This window comes from Jaculus jaculus, chromosome 3 (assembly GCF_020740685.1).
Source record: "Jaculus jaculus isolate mJacJac1 chromosome 3, mJacJac1.mat.Y.cur, whole genome shotgun sequence".
NCBI lineage: Eukaryota > Metazoa > Chordata > Mammalia > Rodentia > Dipodidae > Jaculus > Jaculus jaculus.
The window spans coordinates 135,749,144-135,769,437 of record NC_059104.1 but is presented as its reverse complement, the minus strand read 5'-3'; the positions used below and the strand labels follow the sequence as shown (position 1 = coordinate 135,769,437).

The window sequence follows — 20,294 nt, the reverse complement described above, 5'->3', positions numbered from 1 at the left end:
AAAATATTGACTGTAAAATACCTTTCTACATTTATTTTTTACTTATTGCACTAATATTCATCTTACTATACCAGGCATTGCTGCCTTTTTTCTAACAAGATGATGTGTTGCTGTTTTGTTATCTTAATGCTATAGTCTTTTTGATGGATATACTTCTCTGTGGTTTCAAGGCCTCTGCAGTCCCAAGACTGTGATGATTTCCTCCAAGTATTAATCATCCAGGACATAAATATTTTACTGCTTTTAGAATAAAAGATGAGAGCAACAGATGCTAGGTGCTTAGCATATTTGTTAGGGATCTGTGTGTCCCTATAAAATTAAAGACAATAATCTAAATGGTAGTTCAGTTCCCTTGTATAAAGGTGGCTAATGCAGACATGCAGTTTTTGAAACCTGATATTTCAAACATGTAGCTTAAAATGAAGTTTTCATATTTATTTTGATGTTTTTTTCTCAGTTCTGAGAAGTTAAGGATCTAGAATATATAGAAAGGAAAGTATTTTTTTGCATAGTCATTTTCTAATTTATTTTTATACAATTAGTGCTATACCTACAAAAATTCCAAATGGTAATGAGAAAAGGTTAAATTTTAAAAATGCAAGTGCATAATTTGAATTCTTTAGATTTTTATTTATTTGATTAACTAATTAAGTTTTCTGATAATTAGGTATCCTAAGGGTATACTTTTGAGAATAATATTCAGTTTAGGAGACTGGTATGGGATTATGTTTACTGGGTCAAAATTGCAATTTTCATTTTAATTCATTACCAGTAAAATATTAGGAGGTTAAATCTTTTATATTGTTTTGAAAACATTAGCAGTAATAGACTACATGCTTAAGCCTTCTAGAATAAATCAAAGGTTAATTATGTATGGTAAAATTCACCTCTTATAATTCAATGGAGAATATTTTTTCTGTTATGCTTTGTTTTTACCGATTTTTTTTTTTTCTGGCTTAAATAGCTATCTTTAGAGTCTCTTTTGAATATCTTAGAAACATTGATGCTCCGAAGAAGCAACTTATGAATAACAACTAGCTAGCATTTATACAGAAGTTAAAATCAGTTTGATTTTTTTATGCCACTAATGTATGTGTGTAGGATTATAGTGTGATAATTAAAATATTACTGTTGCTACATTATGAATGAAATGTTTAAGCATTGTTATTAGAGAGGTATCAAGACCTATTTTGTAAGCTACTAGAAAATAATGTTACATGAGCTTTTAAGATATTTCTAAAAAGTGTTTATTTCATGTTAGATTTTAAAATTGCACTTGTTTAATTTGTTAATCAAAGTGAATTTCTGCATTTAGCATTCTAACTAGCATATTTTGACTATAATAGTCATTTATTGAGTTCAATTTACTAAGCTTAGTGTTTAATAGGGCAGAGGGAACTGTATTTAAGTTCTGAAATGCATGAATTATTGTGTGTGAAAGCATTTTGAAAATAAGTCACATTTTAGTTTGCTGTAGTTGAAAGCAAAAAACATGACTAAGATTGCTGTTACAGATGGATATTTTATATCAGTAACAAAAATTCCAGCAGTGTTGTAGAGTTTCAGCTCTTCTGAAGTGGGCTAGGGCTCTGCCTTCAGTCTTTTCATGTTGGCAGAGGCAACTTCATGCCTTATATGCCCACAGCGTCATCACAAGCAGTACTGTCTAATAAGCCTTTGATAATGGGCTTTCCAATATGGTAGCCATAGCTATAAGTATGCTCAACACTTGACATGTGGCTAATAAAATTGTGAAACTGTTTTTTTGTTTTGTTTTGTTTTTTGAGAAACTGAATTTGTAATCTTACTTTATTTCAGTTTAAATAATCACATATGGCTTGTGGCTAATGAGCACCAATCTGAAGTATCACTGATAAATTGTAACCCAAAATTCCCTCCAAAAGTTTTCTAAAATTCACCAGTTGTACTGATTTAGGTCATATGTTGCCTCCCCACATCCTATCCCCATCTCATGCCTTATGATGGTGGAGAGAGGATGAAATGTGTTAATGAGCTTATTCTAGCCAGATGTTTCACTTCTGGGATTGACTATAACAACAATCTAGTGCTTGCATAGAAGTAGAAATAAATCTCAGTAGAAGAAAATAGAATGCTCAGAAATGAAACTGCACCTAAATGTTTAGTTGATTTTGACTAAAGTGCAATAGTAAATCAATGAGAAAAAGGTAAATCTTTTAAAAAATACTTTAAATTAATTATCGATTGATTGACTTGAGAGATAAAGAGAGAAGGAAAGAAAAAAAGGCATGCCAGGACCTCCAGCACTCAAATGAAATCCAGATGCATATGCCACTTTGAATCTGGCTTACATAGGTACTGGGGATTCGAACCTGGGTCCTTAGTCTTTATGGGCAAGTGCATTAACTGCTAAGCCATCTCTCAGCCCAAAACGTAAACCTTTTTAATGATCCCATTTTATTTTATTTTTTATGAGGAACAGAGAAACAGAATTTGCACACCAGGCCTCCAGCCACTGCAGTTGAACTCCAGACATATATGCCACCTTGTGTTCTTGTGTCACCTTGTGCCTCTGGTGTATGTGGGATCTGGAGAGTTGAACATAGGTCCTTTGGCTTTGCAGGCAAGCACTTTATCCACTAAGCTATCTCTCCAGCCTGATCCCAAATCATTTAAAAAAAAAATTTTGTTACTTTTATTTATTTACTTGAGAGTGACCGACATAGAGAGAAAGAGGCAAAGAGAGAGAGAAAGAGAGAAAATGACTGGGTGCACCAGGGCCTCCAGCCACTGCAAATGAACTCCAGACATGTGCGCTCCCTTGTGGATCTGGCTAACATGGGTCCTGGGGAATTGAGCCTCGAACTGGGGTCCTTGGACTTCACAGGCAAGCACTTAACCACTTTCAGCCCCCAAATCTTTTTAATGAGCGTTATAGGAAAAAATAGATATCCCTATGGGGAAAAAAAAAAACCCCAGAGTGTACCTTGCATCACATACAATTTTTTTTAACTAGAGGATTTATATAGAGATTAAATAATGTAAGGAAAAGAAAAATCAGGCATAATTAATAAGTTACTTAAATGCAACTGTGAGCCTCCCCATAGGCATTGAATAGCCTTTGAATATTTGAAAGTTTAGGTGGTCAAATAATTGTTACAGAATGTTAGTCTGGAAGCAGGTAATCACATTTTACAAGGTTCTTATAGCTTTTAAAAATAAACTAACTTATTTCTCTTAACTATGATTACTATTTAATGTTGAAATATATGGAAAGGATAGCTGTTCCATTTGGTTTGAATGGGGGGAGAGATTCTAAAGAGGGAGTTTAAGTTTTATTCTAAAGAATAGAATATATTTATACATTCACTCTTTTTCTCAGTTGTATAAAACATTTAAGAGTGCAGCATTTATGGAAAAGGAAATATTTAAAATTTTTATATTATAATTAACATTTGTAACATATTCTTAGCAATTTAAAACATTTTATTTAAAATCACTTCATTTGATCACAACATGATTAAAGCTGTTATGAAAAGGGGTTTATATGTTAGGCAATCTTTAGAAAAGTCTGATGTAGTTCCCGACTTTAATTGGTTATGAAACTGGGTCAAGAGAAAGTAAAAGACTTATCTAAGGTCTGATAGTACATAATAACAAAACTAAGACTCAATAATATACTCTGAGAGACACTGGGCTTTTTTCAAGAATACTATAGATTCTTTGAAGAAAAGACTTTGCTAAAGAGCGTTAGTACTTTTCATAGTGCTAGTAAAGATCCAGCACACTAGTAATGACCATTGGATTGAACAAAAGACAATGATTTTTCCTCATTGTTCAGTCATTTATCATTCTCCTAATTAAAACTCCATCATATTATAAAAGCAAATCGGAAAAATATATAGAAGAATATTTAAGTAGAAGGAAAGGTCAAAAGTAGAGGAAATAATGACTTCACCTTGTTACTCTGTCTCCTCATTCTCCATATACTGTCCATGTATATTACATCCAAGCTTTAGGGAAATAAACCTAGCCAAAAAGAAAAATGTATCAAGACTTCTACATTGCAGTGTATGAATTCCTGAAAAATCTCAAATTGCAAAACCCATGCAGCTTTGTGTTCTAAGCACTTAACACAGACAATTGAAGAGATAGCTTGAATTGTGCAGTGAGGCAACTTAGTATAGTAATGGCTATTACAATGAGCACTATAAAGGGATACAATTGCAGAATAAATGTTGGTATCATTTCTATTAGAATGCAGTTGATGAGCCTTGTGATAATGCAGGTGACATTGTAATACTGGGCTAGTAAGAGTTGCCATTAAAGTGGGCAGTTGAAATAGCACAAGTTACAAGGATACAGAAATCACCCCTCTAGAGTGTTCTTTTCAAATTTTCATACTGTGCAAGTATAAATGTTCATGTCATTACCCCAGGTATCCTTCACTGTTAGGAAATGGAATTTACTAATGTACTTTGCATATCAATAAACTTGTCTGTTTTGGACATTTTATTTAAATGAAATCATAGAAAATGTGTTTTTTGTGTCTTCTTTCACTTAAGTTGATGTTTTCAAGTTCATCTGTATAACATATATCAAGACTTTTCTATGGCTGAATAAATTGCTTCTGCTCTTTTGAGGTTTGTCAAATATTTTGAATGGGCATATGTTTTCCTTTCTTTTGGATATGTAGCTAGGAGTGAAATTTCTTGGGTTGTAGAGTAAATTCTTTTTAGTTTTTAAAGAGCTGCAAAATCCTTCTCAACATCTAACTTTAAAAAAAGGTCAAAATCTCAACAACAAAAAATGCTTATCATTTTCATGAGAAAATGCTTGTTTGTTTTTTTTTCTAAACAATGCTAATTTTTTTTTAAAGTTTGATAAGTTTGACTATTGAAATGAAGAACTTGTGTTTATTTTATTTATTTATTTTTATTTTTTTAAATTTTTATTTATTTATTTCTTTGAGAGCAACAGACACAGAGAGAAAGACGGATAGAGGGAGAGAGAGAGAATGGGCGCGCCAGGGCTTCCAGCCTCTGCAAACGAACTCCAGACGCGTGCGCCCCCTTGTGCATCTGGCTAACGTGGGACCTGGGGAACCGAGCCTCGAACCGGGGTCCTTAGGCTTCACAGGCAAGCGCTTAACCGCTAAGCCATCTCTCCAGCCCAACAATGCTAATTTTTAAAATTTCATTAGTTTGGGAGCCTACCATAAACTACAACAAATGCTGGATGAACTATTAAAAAATGTTTACCATGTCAAAAAACTTACAGATATGGCACAATGTTTAAACATAGAAGGACATTGTCTCTTTTGACGCTAAGTCAAGCAACTGTCTGGACAGAACAGTTGAAAAGGAGAACTTCAGGTTCTGAATTCAGAAACAAGGAGATATAAATAGCCTTCCACTTGTAGGTGGTGCCTTGGTCTTAAGTGTTCTTTAGTGCTGAGCAATGGGGAAATGAGGAGAAAGAGAAAAGGAAAAAATTATCTTTGTGAACCAAATTCCACCAGTGGGTATTATTTCAGGCCAGAGTCTCATTGTATAAGATGTCCCTGGAAAGATAGCTTAGCAGTTAAGGCATTTGCCTGAGGAGCCTGACGACTGGGATTCCATTCCCCAGGACCCACGTAAGCCTGATGCATAAGGTGGTGCATGTATCTGGAGTTCATTTGCAGTGGCTGGAGGCACTGGTGTACCCATTCTCTCTCTCAAATAAGTAAAACAATTTTTTAAAAAAGATGTCCAAGGAAACTAGTGCATTAGGCAATTGGAAGAAGAATATTTATATCCCCATTGAAGAGAGACTGCTTATTCTCTACATCAAAATCTTATAAACCTTTTCCAACTGTTGAGCATGGTAGCAAGATGAACAAACATACAGAAATACAAAACAAATCCAGGTATTTTGGCCCAGGCTTGTAGTCCCAGCACTTGGGGGAGGAAAGGATCAAGAGTTCAAGGCCAGACTGGGCTTCATGAGATCTTGTCTCAAAGGAGGAAGGTCACTGGAGATGTGGCTCAGTAGTTAAAGGCACTTGCTGGCAAAGCCTTCCTAGGTTTATTTCCCCAATACCCAAGTAAGCTAGATGCATAAGTGTCTCGTGTCTGGAATGCATGTGCTGTACAAGAGACCCTGAGAAGCCCATTCTTACTCTCTTTCTCTCCCTCTCAAGTAAATACATAAATAAATATTTTTTAGAAAAAGGGAGGGGAGAGAGAAAGAAAAAAAGACCATAATAAACAAATAAGTTTATTTATACAATAAATTGCAAAAACTGCTTCCTAGATATTTCATATACTTAGATTTTATAACAATTGAGCATTTTTAGGAAGTTTTAAAAAAGACATCTTGACTATATTTACAGTCATAAAGCAAATTCCAGTATTTGCTTCTAGCCATTGAAAATTGCATTAATTCATTAACCCAGTAGACATTATGGAGTATTTTTCGCAGTTTCAGAGAGAATTCCTGAACTAAAAGGTAGAAGAAATTAGCTAAAATTCAGTACAAAGAGTTGAAAAGGTAGATTGTGTTAGACTACCTAGCACCCTACTTTTGACATTCAGAAGGTGTTAGGGATGATGATGAATATGGGACAGAAACACCATTTGAAGTTATAATGACAGGATTGATGAGAGTCTCTTTTTAAAGCCCTTAGACTTGCAAGGCCCATACTTAAACAGTAACAAGTCAATATATACATGCCATCGCAAATGCTGAGAACAAAAGACAAATCATCCTCAGAAGAGTGCTGGCTGATAGTAAACAGCAACAGATTAAACCTAGAGACAGAGAAAGAATGTCTTAAATGTGATAGGAGATACGGAGTAGGTATCCCAACTCTTCCCTCACAAGCTCTGTGAAGAGATGCGGTAGAAAAGGAATATAATAACTCATTCTAACTTGATTCTCCTCAAAGGTAAGAAACATGCTTATATGGTGTGCACATATTTTCTATTCAACAACTATTTTAACATACATATTTGAATATATTAAGTCTCAGAATCCTACCATGTCTCGAAATTTTGGCTCAGTGGACAAAGTTCCAGAAAAATATAATTATTACTAAATAAACCTGATAGTCTTTAATTGTCAGGTAAGTCCACATAGCCTCATAAGCAATTATAGATTTTTAAGAAGAAATGTCAGTATTTCACAAACTGTTCTAGAGAATAGCAAAAGTATCTTTCTTTCTTTTTTTTTTTTTAATCATTGTGAAACGAGCTGTGACCTTAGTAGAACCAGCAAAGAAAATTCTGATGAAAAAGTCAGAAGTCCTTCATCCTAAGCATAAATGTAAAAACCCAAAATAAAATCAGTCTCTCTCTAGAGCATTACAAAATACTGCAAAGGCACAAACTCCATAGTCCAATAAGATAGAGAATGTGCCTCAAACAATTAATGCATAGCATCCCAGGATACTTTTTTTTTTTTTAAGTTTGTTCTCACATAAGCCATTTTACCATTTATTCTTGCATAACTAAATTTGGCTAAAGACATTTATTTCTTCAAATGCTGTATTTTGTACCTGAATGTAAATATACAAAACATACTTGAATTTGCCCAGATCATAAGAAGAAATGCCATTAAAATCATAAGAAGATTAAACTTCATTGCTAATAGGTAAAAATCTGTGTGTGTGCACACCTCAGGATGTCTGACCACTCTTTCCATCTTCTTTAAAACAGTCTCTCTCACTTTGCTGCTGAAACCACCAGAGTAGTTGACCTGCAAACTTCTAGGTGCTCCTGTCTTTGTAGGTGACTTAGGATCATGAACATGTGTGCTACATTGTGTCTGACTTCACATGGGTGCTAGGGAAGATTGAACTCAGGCCTCCAGGCTTGCAAACAAGCACCTTTAACCATGGAACCATCTCCCCATTCCCAAAATTTGTTTTTAAAGTATATGATTGACTCTTCAAAAATAAAATTTGTCTTTGTTAGAAATGATTTGAGCGGGTAGGTACTTATCAACTAGAAACTTCCAACATGTTTGGAACATTGATAAAATAGGATCAAGTCAACATAAATTGGCTGATATTGCTAATTACATGGTCTCGTTAGCAGTTTGTAATGTATATTTCATTGAAAAACAGGTGGGGATAAATCAACTTAAATAATGCAAACCAGTGAACTTTGAGATTATTTTGGCACAGGTGTTGGCAAATGATCATGCACATTTCAGCTTTCTGAAGTTCTGTTTAAGATGAAGTATGGTAGTCTTTATCAGTAGCCAGGGACAGTATGGAGCAGTAGTATGCTTGATGTTTTGTTTTTTTCCCACATATTTACAAGTTTCTCATGGTGGTGACCTTTCAGACTTTCCGACCATGAGCAAGCTTTTTTTTTTTTTTTTAAATTCAGCTCCTTTTTGTGTTCTTTATTGTACATGGTAGTGCATACAATTTATTCCAAATTCAAAAGCCATGTTATACCCATGGTGGTTCGTCCTTGGTATCCCAGCACTTGGGAGGCTGAGGTAGGAGGATTGCCATGAGTTTAAGGTCACCCTGGAATACAGAATGAGATCTTATCTTAAAAGCTAAAAACAAAAAAAGCAATATAATATGATACATTTTTTAAAGGAAGTATTTTTTTTATGAGAGAGAGAGAAAAGGAGAAAATTTGAATACCAGGGCTTCCAGCCACTGCAATTGAACACCAGACATGTGCACCACCTTGTGTGCTTGTACAACCTTGCATGCTTGTGTCACTTTGTGCATCTGGCTTGTGTGGGATTTGGAGAGTTGAACATGGGTCCTTAGGCTTCACAGTCAAGTGCCTTAACTGCTAAGCCATCTCCCCAGCCCTAAAGCAGTATTTTTTTAAAGTATTTTTTATTTATTTACTTGTGAAGGAGAAGAGAAAGAGAAGATCGGTATGCCAGGACCTCTTACCACTGTAAAGGAACTCCAGACAAATGCACCACTTCATACATCTGGCTTTATGTGGATACTGAGGAATTGAACCTAGGCTGGTAGGCTTTGAAAACAAGCACTTTTTTAACTGCTGACCCATCTCCCCATCCCTGAGCAAGTCTTTTTGATGGTGGCAATCTTGAAACTTGTGAGAAAACTAAATCTATCCTGTTTTGTTTTTTGTGCTGAACCTGGATTTGTTAATAGATTTCAGCTTTATATTTGTTAGCATCAATTATGATGCAGTAGAAACTTTCAGTATCGAGTTATTTGATAATGATAAAAAGTCAGAAAAATACTTTTTTTTTTTGGTAGTGGGTCTTCAAAACAACTTCATGCTTGGTGATAAGAAGACAAGTCAACTTTCAAACAAAGATGTATTAGCTTATCATCTACAGAGCTGATACTGCCTCTTAAATTCTTTCCTTATGCTAGGAACATATATGAAAGTTTGCAGAACTGGAGATACCAGGAAACTCTTGTTCCTCATAAGTACTAGTAGGATTAACCTTCCTTTTGTAAAATATAAACTTCATGTAACTAAGCAAAGTTCATGTTTTGTTGTCCTCTGTCGATTAAAAATTGCTGAGATACTTGGTGGTTGCTATCTATAGAAAGCTAGTTGATAAGCATCTCATTATACAAAGAAGAGCAAGACTGAATTAGCTACTCTTAAGGTACATGAAAACTATGCAGAAATACTCAAATCTAAGATTATACAAATTAATTAATCTCATAAGATCTATGTATAAACCTCTATATTTGTTCTGTTTTCAGAGCTATGTAGATTATAAGGGTTCAGTGTGTACCATTCTGAGTGAAAAATTAACATTTTCATTGCTGATAGCAACTTGGAGAGATTTGATGAGTAAAACTTGGGATAAATGTCTCCATCCATTAGTGTTTTCAACAAAGAGATATTTTATGCCAGTGTACACATAAATAGCCATGTAATGAAAATCATAGTGCTTTGCGCCTTTGGACAGATGTTAGGTAAATAGTATTTGCAATAAGCTCATGTTTAATGATTGCAATGAGTTTTGAGTATTGTGTATGGGGCTTCTAGCATTTGGAGAAGCCATATTACATGTACATACACACACACACACACACAATACTAGTGACTAATGTTATGCATGTGAAATAAGTTGAGTGAAGTGAAATTTTAAATCATTTGCCTTTGGGAAAACATTTTTAAAAGTTTTCATATCTTACAATACTCTGGTTACATTCAACTTTTAGGGAAAATGGAGCAAAATAAACACCCATAATTACTGCAAACTAAATGTTAAAAGATACTAATGTCTGTTAAATTGAATGAAATCATTCATTGATGAACTTACAAAGAATTAGATGAAAAAAAAAGTCTTTATCTCCTACTTAACCTTTGGTAGTAATATGTACACCTGAAAAATTTTAACATTTTTGGGCATACTGAAAGTTTCACAAGGGTCAGAACTTTTTAGGTTGTTAAATCCAATAACTCTGCCTTCAATTAATACCCATCAGGATTTAAAAATCAAATTAGTTTTGACGGTAGAGTAATATTTTATATATCTTCAAGCTTTTGCTTTTTTAAGTTCTTTTAAAAACTAGATACTGGGCTGGAGAGATGGCTTGGCAATTAAGGAGCTTGCCTTTGAAGCCTAAGGACCCATGTTCACCTCCCCAGATCCCACATAAGCCAGACACACAAGGTGTTGCATGTACAAGGTCACATGTGCACACAAGGTAGAATTAAATTACAGTGGCAGGGGCTCTGGTGTGCTAATTTTCCCTCCCTGCCTCTCTCCCTGTCTCTCTTATGTACACACACAGCCAGTCTGTTGGGCATACCTCAGGAAAAAGGACAAACAACCAATCCAGATACTACCAGGCATGGTGGCACACACCCTTAATCCCAGCACTGGGGAGGCAGAAGTAGGAGGATCACTGTCTGTGAGTTTGAGGCCAGCCTGAGACTATATAGTGAATTCCAGGTCAGCATGGGCTAGAGCTAAAAAAGAAAAAAAAAACCAACTAGACATTATTTCATGCTTTTTGTTTTTTCAGAGAAACCAGAAAACCAGCTCTTTACTATACTTTTACCCCAGAGGAAATTAAAAAAACATCAGAACTGTGGTCCAGGTGAATAGGATACTTTAATGACACTTAAGAAAGTTACCTAGAATAAAAAAGAAAGTTCCCTAGGAAACCAACTCTGAATTAAAGCAAACCATGATGGAACTATATAGAAGGAGTGAGCAAAGAGAAGATGACATGTGTTCTGAATACCTTTTTACCCCATTTTTAAAATATCTAAAATATATACTGTGTATAATATGTAATATTTGTCATAGGAATTATTATCGACAAGTATTAGATTTTCACTTTTGTATTTTGAGATTATGTGATAAAATTATTATGTTGAAGAAGAAATCAGTAATGAAACTATTGGGATTTGAGGCAGATTTCTGATGAATAGAATAAATTCTCAGAGACCAAAAGGAATGTCAGTGATGAAATTTGCTAAGGTACTACAATTTTTTAGCATATCATTTGGTAGATTCCCAATTAAATTCTTAAATTTATTGTCCCTCCTGGATAGTTGATTAGGCTGCAATCAGATTTCAGTTGTATCTGTGAAAACATGAGTAATTTTATTTTCAAAAGGAAGATTCCAAGCAAATATTCCTTTTCTCTTACTACTATGCAATGGAAGAATTAATTTTGCTTACATCTTAGGATTATGTTACAGGAAGAATTACAGTACAATGGCGATCATTTAAAAATCATTCAGTGGCTCGTAAATAATTCATTCAACCTGTGCTCTCTTAACACATTTTACGCAAAAAAAAAAAAAAACATGGAAAGTTAGTATTATTTGTGTGTGAATTTTCCAATTGTATTTCAGACTTTAAGAAAGAAAGGCCTTAATGGTTGTGAGAGCCCTGATGCTGACGATTACTTTGAGCACAGTCCACTCTCGGAGGACAGATTCAGCAAACTAAATGAAGATAGTGATTTTATTTTCAAACGAGGCCCTGTAAGTACTTTCACTTTACCTCTCCTTTTTATTTGTTGATCCTTTTTGTTAACTTCATATTTAGGCTCTGAACAAGAAGGAACACAGAGGGTGCGACAGCCCAGACCCTGATACTTCATATGTGCTAACTCCACATACAGAAGAAAAATATAAAAAAATTAATGAGGAATTTGATAATATGATGCGGAATCATAAAATCGCAGTGAGTACTAAAGAATGGCTTGTGCTTTTATCTTATGCATGAAGAAATTGACCACACATCTTACTTAATTTTACAAAGGGCTGATGACAACAATAAATAGAAAAGGGAAAGAAGGCATTTTGTTGATTTATTTATTTTTTCATTTCATAGAACTTTAAAATTGCTGGAATCTTTCTTTTTTTTTTTTTTTTTTTTTTTTTTTTTTTTTTTTTTTTTTTTTTTTTTTTGAGGTAGGCTTTCACTCTAGCCCAGGCTGACCTGGAATTCACTGTAGTCTCAGGGTGGCCTCAGACTCATTGCGATCCTCCTATCTCTGCCTCCCAAGTACTGGGATTAAAGGCATATGCCACCATGCCCAGCTTGGAATCTTGTAATGATACTATGTGAAGTGAATAGTTGGCTCATGTACTTTGTAAGAACCCTTCCTATTCTAAAATAACTTTTTTTTGAGGCAAGCCCTACAGACTGGCCTTTTTTTTATGAGAGAGAGAGAATTGGTGTGCCGGAGCCTCTATCCACTATAATTGAACTCCAGATGCATGCACCACTATGTACTCATGTGTGACCTTGCACACGTGTCATCTTGTGCATCTGGTTTATGTGGGATCTGGGGAGTAGAACGTGGATCCTTAGGATTCACAGGCAAGCACTTTAACCACTAAGTTATTTCTCCAGCCCTGAAATTACATGGTTTTAATATAAACTATATATAAAATATTCCTCTTTCTCACAACTTAATGTTTATATTTATACACATATACTAGATAATGAGAATACCAAATGTAAAATAGTTGGGTTTGTTGCTAGATTTCATATTTTTAAATAATTTTTATGTAATTGCTTCATATTAATAGAGATGAGCACTATTGAGCCCTTTATACGATATCCAAAACACTTACTAGTGACCCCACCAAATAACTGTTCTTTTCTTAGGCTATCAGTACAGAGGAAGAGACCTTAGTTTCTTTTAACTTAAGGAAGCAATGTCCTTAAACTAAGTTGCAAAACAAATGGTCACTGTAAAATTTTTATGAGTCCATATGTCTGATCATCATGAAACAATACTGTTTGTACTAATGCTCTTAGACTCACTCAATAGTTCTTAAAAGGATTCTAACTAGAAGCTCCACTAGAGTTACTTAGGATTGTTATTCCAGATCTGATGTTCTAATTTTTATTATGTAAGTGGAGCCATTATGGAACCAATTGAATCCAGTGCTGATACTTAAATTCATTATCAGAGTTAATTCTCTTGAAACCATGCTTAAAACATGGCGTGCCTCATGTCATTTCTTCAAAGTAATTACGTAGGAAGAAGCATGTGAAAAATAGCTCTAAAGAGTTATATTTTACTGATCCCACAAAATGTTTCTTAAAAAACAAAATAGCACCAAATAAAATGAAATCCATCTGACCTCAGGAAAATGTTGTTCCTTGTAGTTGAGACATAAACTGTAGTAATTGGTGTACAAATGAAATGACTTTACTTTTGAAATATTTTCCTCTGTATTTTTGTTTTATATTTGATGATTAATTACAATATTTCTTTGTGAAATTAACCATTAGGTAGTATACATTAACTAGTATTTACTTTGTAAATTGCTGTATAAAAGTAGGTTTTGAAGAAAGCATTTTTTTGGTTCATTTTCTCCCCACTACTTTAAATTATAAATAAACTTGTTATCATGGTAAACAAGTGTATTGAAAAATGTTTTATGGATTAGATTCCAAAGGAAAATAGCAAATACCCTTTTAAAGTGGACATGGAATATTTTGGCAAGAAGGAAGATAGCTTTTATAATATTTCTAATTTGATCTTCATACAGTTTTAAAGAAGATACCAAAAATTTAAATCCTAGCTTGTTAGTAGTTAATTTTGTTTAGATTGCTTCTTTGTACTTTTCATCATGCTCAGTCACATTGTGTTGTGTATAATTACTTGTCTTTTCTAACTTTACCCACTAAGAATGTCAGTCAACCCAATTATACTATATTTGTTTATAATATCTCAAAGTTGATGTATTAGTTACTAACGTGTATTCACAATTTTTCACTTTGGTTATATGTGGAATCTCCCAGTAGAAATGTAATGTAAAATTGGTTTGTATTGGTATGCTAATTAATGCTTACTTAATGACAGTGATGTATTTTGTTATGTCAAATTCAATAATACTATTTTACTATCAAGTTTTAACCTCTATTTTCCATGTCTTTAAATATTTCAAACATATAATGTTAGTGTTTGTATACCAATATATAAAATAGAAATGAAAAAGTTCGCCAATATATTCATGCTAAGTATAAAGGAAATAGCTTAAACCTACAAATTAAAATGTCCCCATCTAGTTTAAATTATATGTTTCCTTGTCAGATTACTGGATAAAGTGAAACCAACAGCTTTCTCTTCTTTGTTTTTTATTTACAGCCTGGTTTGCCACCTCAAAACTTCTCCATGTCTGTCACAGTCCCTGTGACCAGCCCTAATGCTTTGTCGTACACTAACCCAGGAAGTTCACTTGTGTCACCATCTTTGGCAGCCAGCTCAGCATTAACAGATTCAACCATGCTTTCTCCACCTCCAGGCACCTTACATAGAAATGTATCGCCAGGAGCTCCTCAGAGACCACCAAGTACTGGCAGTGCAAGTATGTGTTCTGTTGATTCCTTAACAAAGAATGAAAAACAAATTGCTAATAGAAAAAGTTTCTTATTCTGCTAGACTTAATTTCATTGCCTGAATGAACAGGAGTCTACTATAGAATTGGATGTGTTTTTACGTTTATAGGGTTTTTGTTTTTTTTAGAGAGAGAGAGTTAGAGAAAGAGAGAATTGGCACACCAGGGCCCTCGCCACTGCAAACAAACTCCAGACATGAGCACCACCTTGTGCATATGGCTTATGTGGATTCTGAGGAGTTCAACCTGAGTCCTTATACTTCACAGGCATGCACCTTAATTGCTACGCCATCTCACCAGCCCACATTTGTTTTTTTTATTAATATTTTATTTATTTATCTGAGAGAGAAAGGGAGGAAAGCAGATGAGAGAATGGGCACACTAGGGCCTCTAGCCACTGCAAGCAAACTCCAGATGTATGTACCACCTTGTGTATCTGGCTTATGTGGGTACTGGGAAATTGAACTTGAGACCTTTGGCTTTGCTGGTAAGCACCTTAACTACTAAACCATCTCCCCTCAGCCCTACATTTGTGTTTTTAATCAGTGGGATTAAAATTGTATCAGACAAAATATAACAGTATTGACAACCTGTCATTTATAATCTTTCCTTATGGGAAAGCCATGCTTTGACAAGACATAAAATTTAATTCATGCAGTGAGCAAAGATTTAAAGTTGAGTGTGAATCATCACATGTGAAATGCAAGGACTATTGTAATGGCTCAGTGTATAAAGCACTTGCCACATAAGCATGTACCTGGGTTCTCAGCCCTAGAACTCACATAAAGCCATATGCTAGGGTAGTGCTAGGGTCTGAGAGGGGAGGCAGAGACAGGAGAATTGCTCGGAAGCTATCAGGCCAGCTAGCTTGCTATTTATAGCAGTGAACACAAGAACTTGCCTCCAAACAAGGTGTGAAATGAGTACTGACATCTAAAGTTGTCCTTTGACCTCCACATGTGTTTTGTGGCACATATACATGTGCACAGAGAGCAAAAAAGAGAGAAAGGATATCTTAACCTGATAGGAGTAAAAATGCATCCCTTACCCTAATTTCGTAATTCAGCAGAATTTTTAGTGCCTTTGTTGTATTAGCCTATATAGTATAGTATCTTCTATAAGTTTTTGATCTAATAGTGTTGTATCCACTTTTATCAGTGTTCACCATTTGGTACTGGTAAACAGAAAGACACATCCAGATTTTTTTTTTTTTTTTTTTTTGGTTTTTTGAAATAGGGTCTCACTCTAGCTCAGGCTGACCTGGAATTCACTATGTAGACTCAGGGTGGCCTCGAACTCATAGTGATACTCCTACCTTTGCCTCCCGAGTGCTGGGATTAAAGCTGTGTGCCACCACACTTGGCTAGATCTTAATGGTTAAATTCATGTGTGGAGGTGTATATACACACCACATATATAGTTATTCATTTTGTGTATGTGGAGAGAGTATATATGTGTAACTACATCAAATTGCATGTAACATCAGATTGAGCTAATTTTTTTTTTTTAGTAATAGAGTGATAAGTTTAATGAAATAGCTATGTTCAGTTCTTCACTAAAATAAGTTCATATTCATTTTCTGTCCTTTCTTTTCTCCTCGATGCTTTTAGGTGGGATGTTGAGCACTACAGACCTTACAGTGCCAAATGGAGCTGGAAACAGCCCTGTAGGTGAGTAAATTCCTATTTAACTTTGTAGGCATGTATTTTTAAAATTTTCTTTTAATATTTATTTATTTGACAGAGAAAGAGGGAGACAAAGAGAGAGAATGAATGGGTGTGCCAGGGCCTCCACCGTAAACAAACTGTAGACGCGTACACCCCCTTGTGTATCTGGCTAACATGAGTCCTGGGGAATCGAACCTGGGTCCTTTGGTCCTTTGGTTTGCAGGCGGTCGCCTTAACTGCTAAGCCATCCCTCCAGGCCAGACCTCTATTTTTTTTAAAAAAATTATTTATTTGAGAGAGAGAGAGAGAGAGAGCGTGTACCAGGGCCTCCAGCCACTGCAAACCAACTCTAGATGCATGCTCTACCTTGTGCATCTGGCTTACTTGAGTCCTGGGGAATTGAACCAGAATCCTTTGGCTTTGCAGGCAAATGCCTTAACTGCTAAGCCATCTCTTCAGCCCCTGTAGGCATGTATTTTGTTTGAAATGTTAGAAATATTGTTCCTGAAAGGCTTTCCCTCTTCTGAGGGTTATCTTAACTAATCCTAACAATTTTCCACAATGTCCCTGCTTTATCCTTATAAATTATGTTTACTTTTTTATTTGAGAGAGAATGAGAAAGAGACAGATAGAGAATGAGCATGCCAGGGCCTCAAGCCACTTCACATGAACTCCAAATGTATGTGCCACCTTGTGCATTTTGCTTACTTGAGTACTGGGAATCGAACCTGGGACCTTAGGTTTCACAGGCAAGCACCTTAAACCTCTAAGCCATCTTTCTACTCCTGTCCTTATACTTCTGCCTTAAGTTCAATTACTCATTCATTGTCTACTTTCATCTTTGTATCAGATGTTGTTTGTTAAAGACTCAGTGTTTTAATGTAGCATTTGTATCAATATTGTTTCTTAAGGAACTTCCTATATAATCTGTCCTCACCAAATTTTAGACTGTGAGTAAAGAGCTGTATCTTACAGGAGCATGAGATGTTTTCCCAAGAGATCAGAGTGCAATGAAATACGGGCTTACTTCAAGAGATAGATAGGTCACATGTAAAGCATTCACACTTTGGCATAGTTGCAACAAGGTGAATTCTTTCACTTTGGGACTCTGAAGATAGCTAGCAGCTTTGAAAACATGCCATAAATGTGTCTTCCTCATCCTGACATGCTGACAAAGATAGATTATGACCTTACTGTTATAAAAAACATAGTATCTGTGCCAAGGAAATTAGAAGAATAACTATAGCCCTTTGGATTCTCATCACATTAAAATCACCTTGTTATTCTGTGATGATCACAGCTGTGATGATCACAATTATCATTGTCATTATCTGAAAACAAGCTAGGAATTCCCTCCCTCCGTGCTTAGATATTGTGTGTCCTAAAGACTTGTGTATATAGATCACTTACAGGAACAGTGTGAAGTGTTCATTATGCATGAAGCTTCTTCCTAACAAAATTATAGGAATGATTGAATGATTCAACAGAAATGTGAAAGAATAAACAGGCATTATTTTTAAATATGTTTTTATTTATTTACAAGCAGAGGACACAGAGAAAGAATAAGCGTGTTAGGCCCTCTTGCCACTTCAAAGAACTTCAGACTCATGTGCTACTTTGTGCATCTGGCTTTACATGGGTGCTGGGGAATTGAATCCAGGCCATCAGGCAAGGGCCTTTAACTGCAGAGCCATCTCCCCAGCCCCTAAACAAACATTGAGGCAAGTTAGAAAGTATAGTGATACATACAGACATACATGCATATATGAATGACACACACAGGAATTAATGCTCAATTATATCTGCACTGTAATAAATGCTGTTTGGTGGAATTAAATAGAATAACAATGTGCTATATATAGGATCTTATTTAACAAGTAGCAAATTTGGGAAAATACATGAAGGTTTTGCTATCACATTAGGACTGATACGTCTGTATGTTGAATTCCCAATATTTATAACATGTCTTTTCAACTCAAATATTAATAGCTTATTGTAATAAAGATTTTTTTTTGGTACACACTTATGTCTCACTTTCTGGCTCCAACAAAACAGTAAGTTCGGAGCCTCTCAAGAACCGGGAGAGTGTACTTGCTGCAGTTACCTTCATGTTACTGGGACAAATGTCTGACCAGAAGCAGCTTATGGGAGGAAAGGGTTTATTATTTCTGGCCTACAGATTCCATCATGGTGGAAGAAGTTAGCTCATTCCAGCATCCACAGCAGAGAGAGAGAAAAAAAAAAAAAAAAATCACCAGCAAGCACCAATAGCCAGTAGGTGTGAAATGTGCCCCTCCAGCAAGGAGAGATCTGCCTTTTGGAGACTATAGTAGGAAACTTAATCAAAAATATGTAAGACTGTGGGGGACATACATTTGGATTCAAATCACCACAATACTCTTCTCACATTGAACTGACTCCAAAAGGCAGAACCCTAAATAAAGTGAACCCTAAGTAAACAGTCTCAGTACCTACACCTCACATTTGCATCATTCAACTGCTTGGAAATAGATGGTGACAATCTGTTGTTAAGGGCCTATTATGTACAAGGGCCTGGGGATATAGTTCAGTGGTGCAATATTTGCTTAGCATCTATGAAGGTCTTAGTTTAATCACAAACACTACAAAAAAAAATCTGTACTGCAGCAACATTCTTTTTACAACCAACATCTAGAAATAATTTAGATTTCTATCAACCATAAAATGGTTAAATGATGGTACATTAATAAGATAGGACCACTACTGCAGTGAGGAAACCATGGCTTTTAACAGGAGATGAATTTCATCAGACTAATATGGATAAACGATGGGTGCTAATACCAAATTGGTTCCAACTTACATAAAGTTTGAAAGCAGACAAATAAAGCTGCAATATTAAGGTATATGTATAGAAAGATGGTAAAACTATAAAACAAAATAAATTCCTGTTAAAGTGATTTTGATGAATTTTTTGGTAGAGTGAAATTATAAAGACTTCTGGGGTTCTGGTAGTCTTTTTAAAAATATATATATTTATTTGCCAGGAGAGAGAGAATGGAATGAATATGGGCACACCAGGGCCTCCATCCACTGCAAACGAACTCCAGATGCATGTGCTGCTACTTTGTGCATCTGGGTTTACTTGGGAACTAGGGAATCAAACCCAGGTCATTAGGCTTTGTAGGCAAGCACTTTAACTGCTGAGCCATCTCTCTAGCCTTCTTGTTCATAATCTAAGTGGAGGTGCATACCTGTAATTGCATCACTCCTGAGGCTAAGGTAGGAGGAAGTATCTTGAGCTCTAGGCCAGTTTGAGCTACATAGCAAGTTGTGGTAGTTATGAAATTAAATAAAAGTGGCAAAAATATATGTCTTTTAGTTACTAATTCCCAAGTAGTACTGCTCTTTATTGTGACATATAGGACAAGAAGACATAGTAAAACTGATGTTCTAGTGCTTGAGGCCTTGTAAATTTGTAGCAATCTTTCTGGAAAAGTTTAGGCAAGATTTCATTCATCATAAAATGTTTTTCCACCAATCCATTTTTTAAAACTGTTTCCTGAAGAAGTAAATTAGAATGTGTAAATGTTAATTACAACTTTATTTGTAGTAATGAATAACGGGAAGGAATCAACATATTCAGCAATGTGAAAATTAGGTAAATTTCAGATGAATTATTTTCAGTTGTAATTTTTAGACTATTCAAAAAATATGCACTTGGAAAAAAAGGAGAGGGAAATCTAAGGATGGTGGAAATAGAAGTGTTTTCCCCTTAATTTTTTACTTTTTGACCTTTTCTGTGATGTTATCAGTGAAATGATATCCCTATAGTCAT

The 20,294-nt window shown here is 35.1% G+C and overlaps 1 protein-coding gene across 7 annotated transcripts in view; it reads left to right on the top strand.

Moving 5' to 3' along the window:
- Mef2a (myocyte enhancer factor 2A) overlaps positions 1 to 20,294 on the top strand; it is a 123,313-nt gene that overhangs the window by 76,981 nt on the left and 26,038 nt on the right. For 4 of the 7 annotated variants that reach the window (XM_045144970.1, XM_045144967.1, XM_045144968.1 and 1 more), the window contains 3 exons: positions 12,001 to 12,138; positions 14,564 to 14,783; positions 16,424 to 16,483. In XM_045144970.1, coding sequence (XP_045000905.1) covers positions 12,001 to 12,138; positions 14,564 to 14,783; positions 16,424 to 16,483 — 418 coding nt within the window. Of the gene's footprint in view, positions 1 to 11,804; positions 11,937 to 12,000; positions 12,139 to 14,563; positions 14,784 to 16,423; positions 16,484 to 20,294 lie in introns of all 7 variants that reach the window. The other 3 variants (XM_045144969.1, XM_045144971.1, XM_045144974.1) reach the window with 1 other exon arrangement.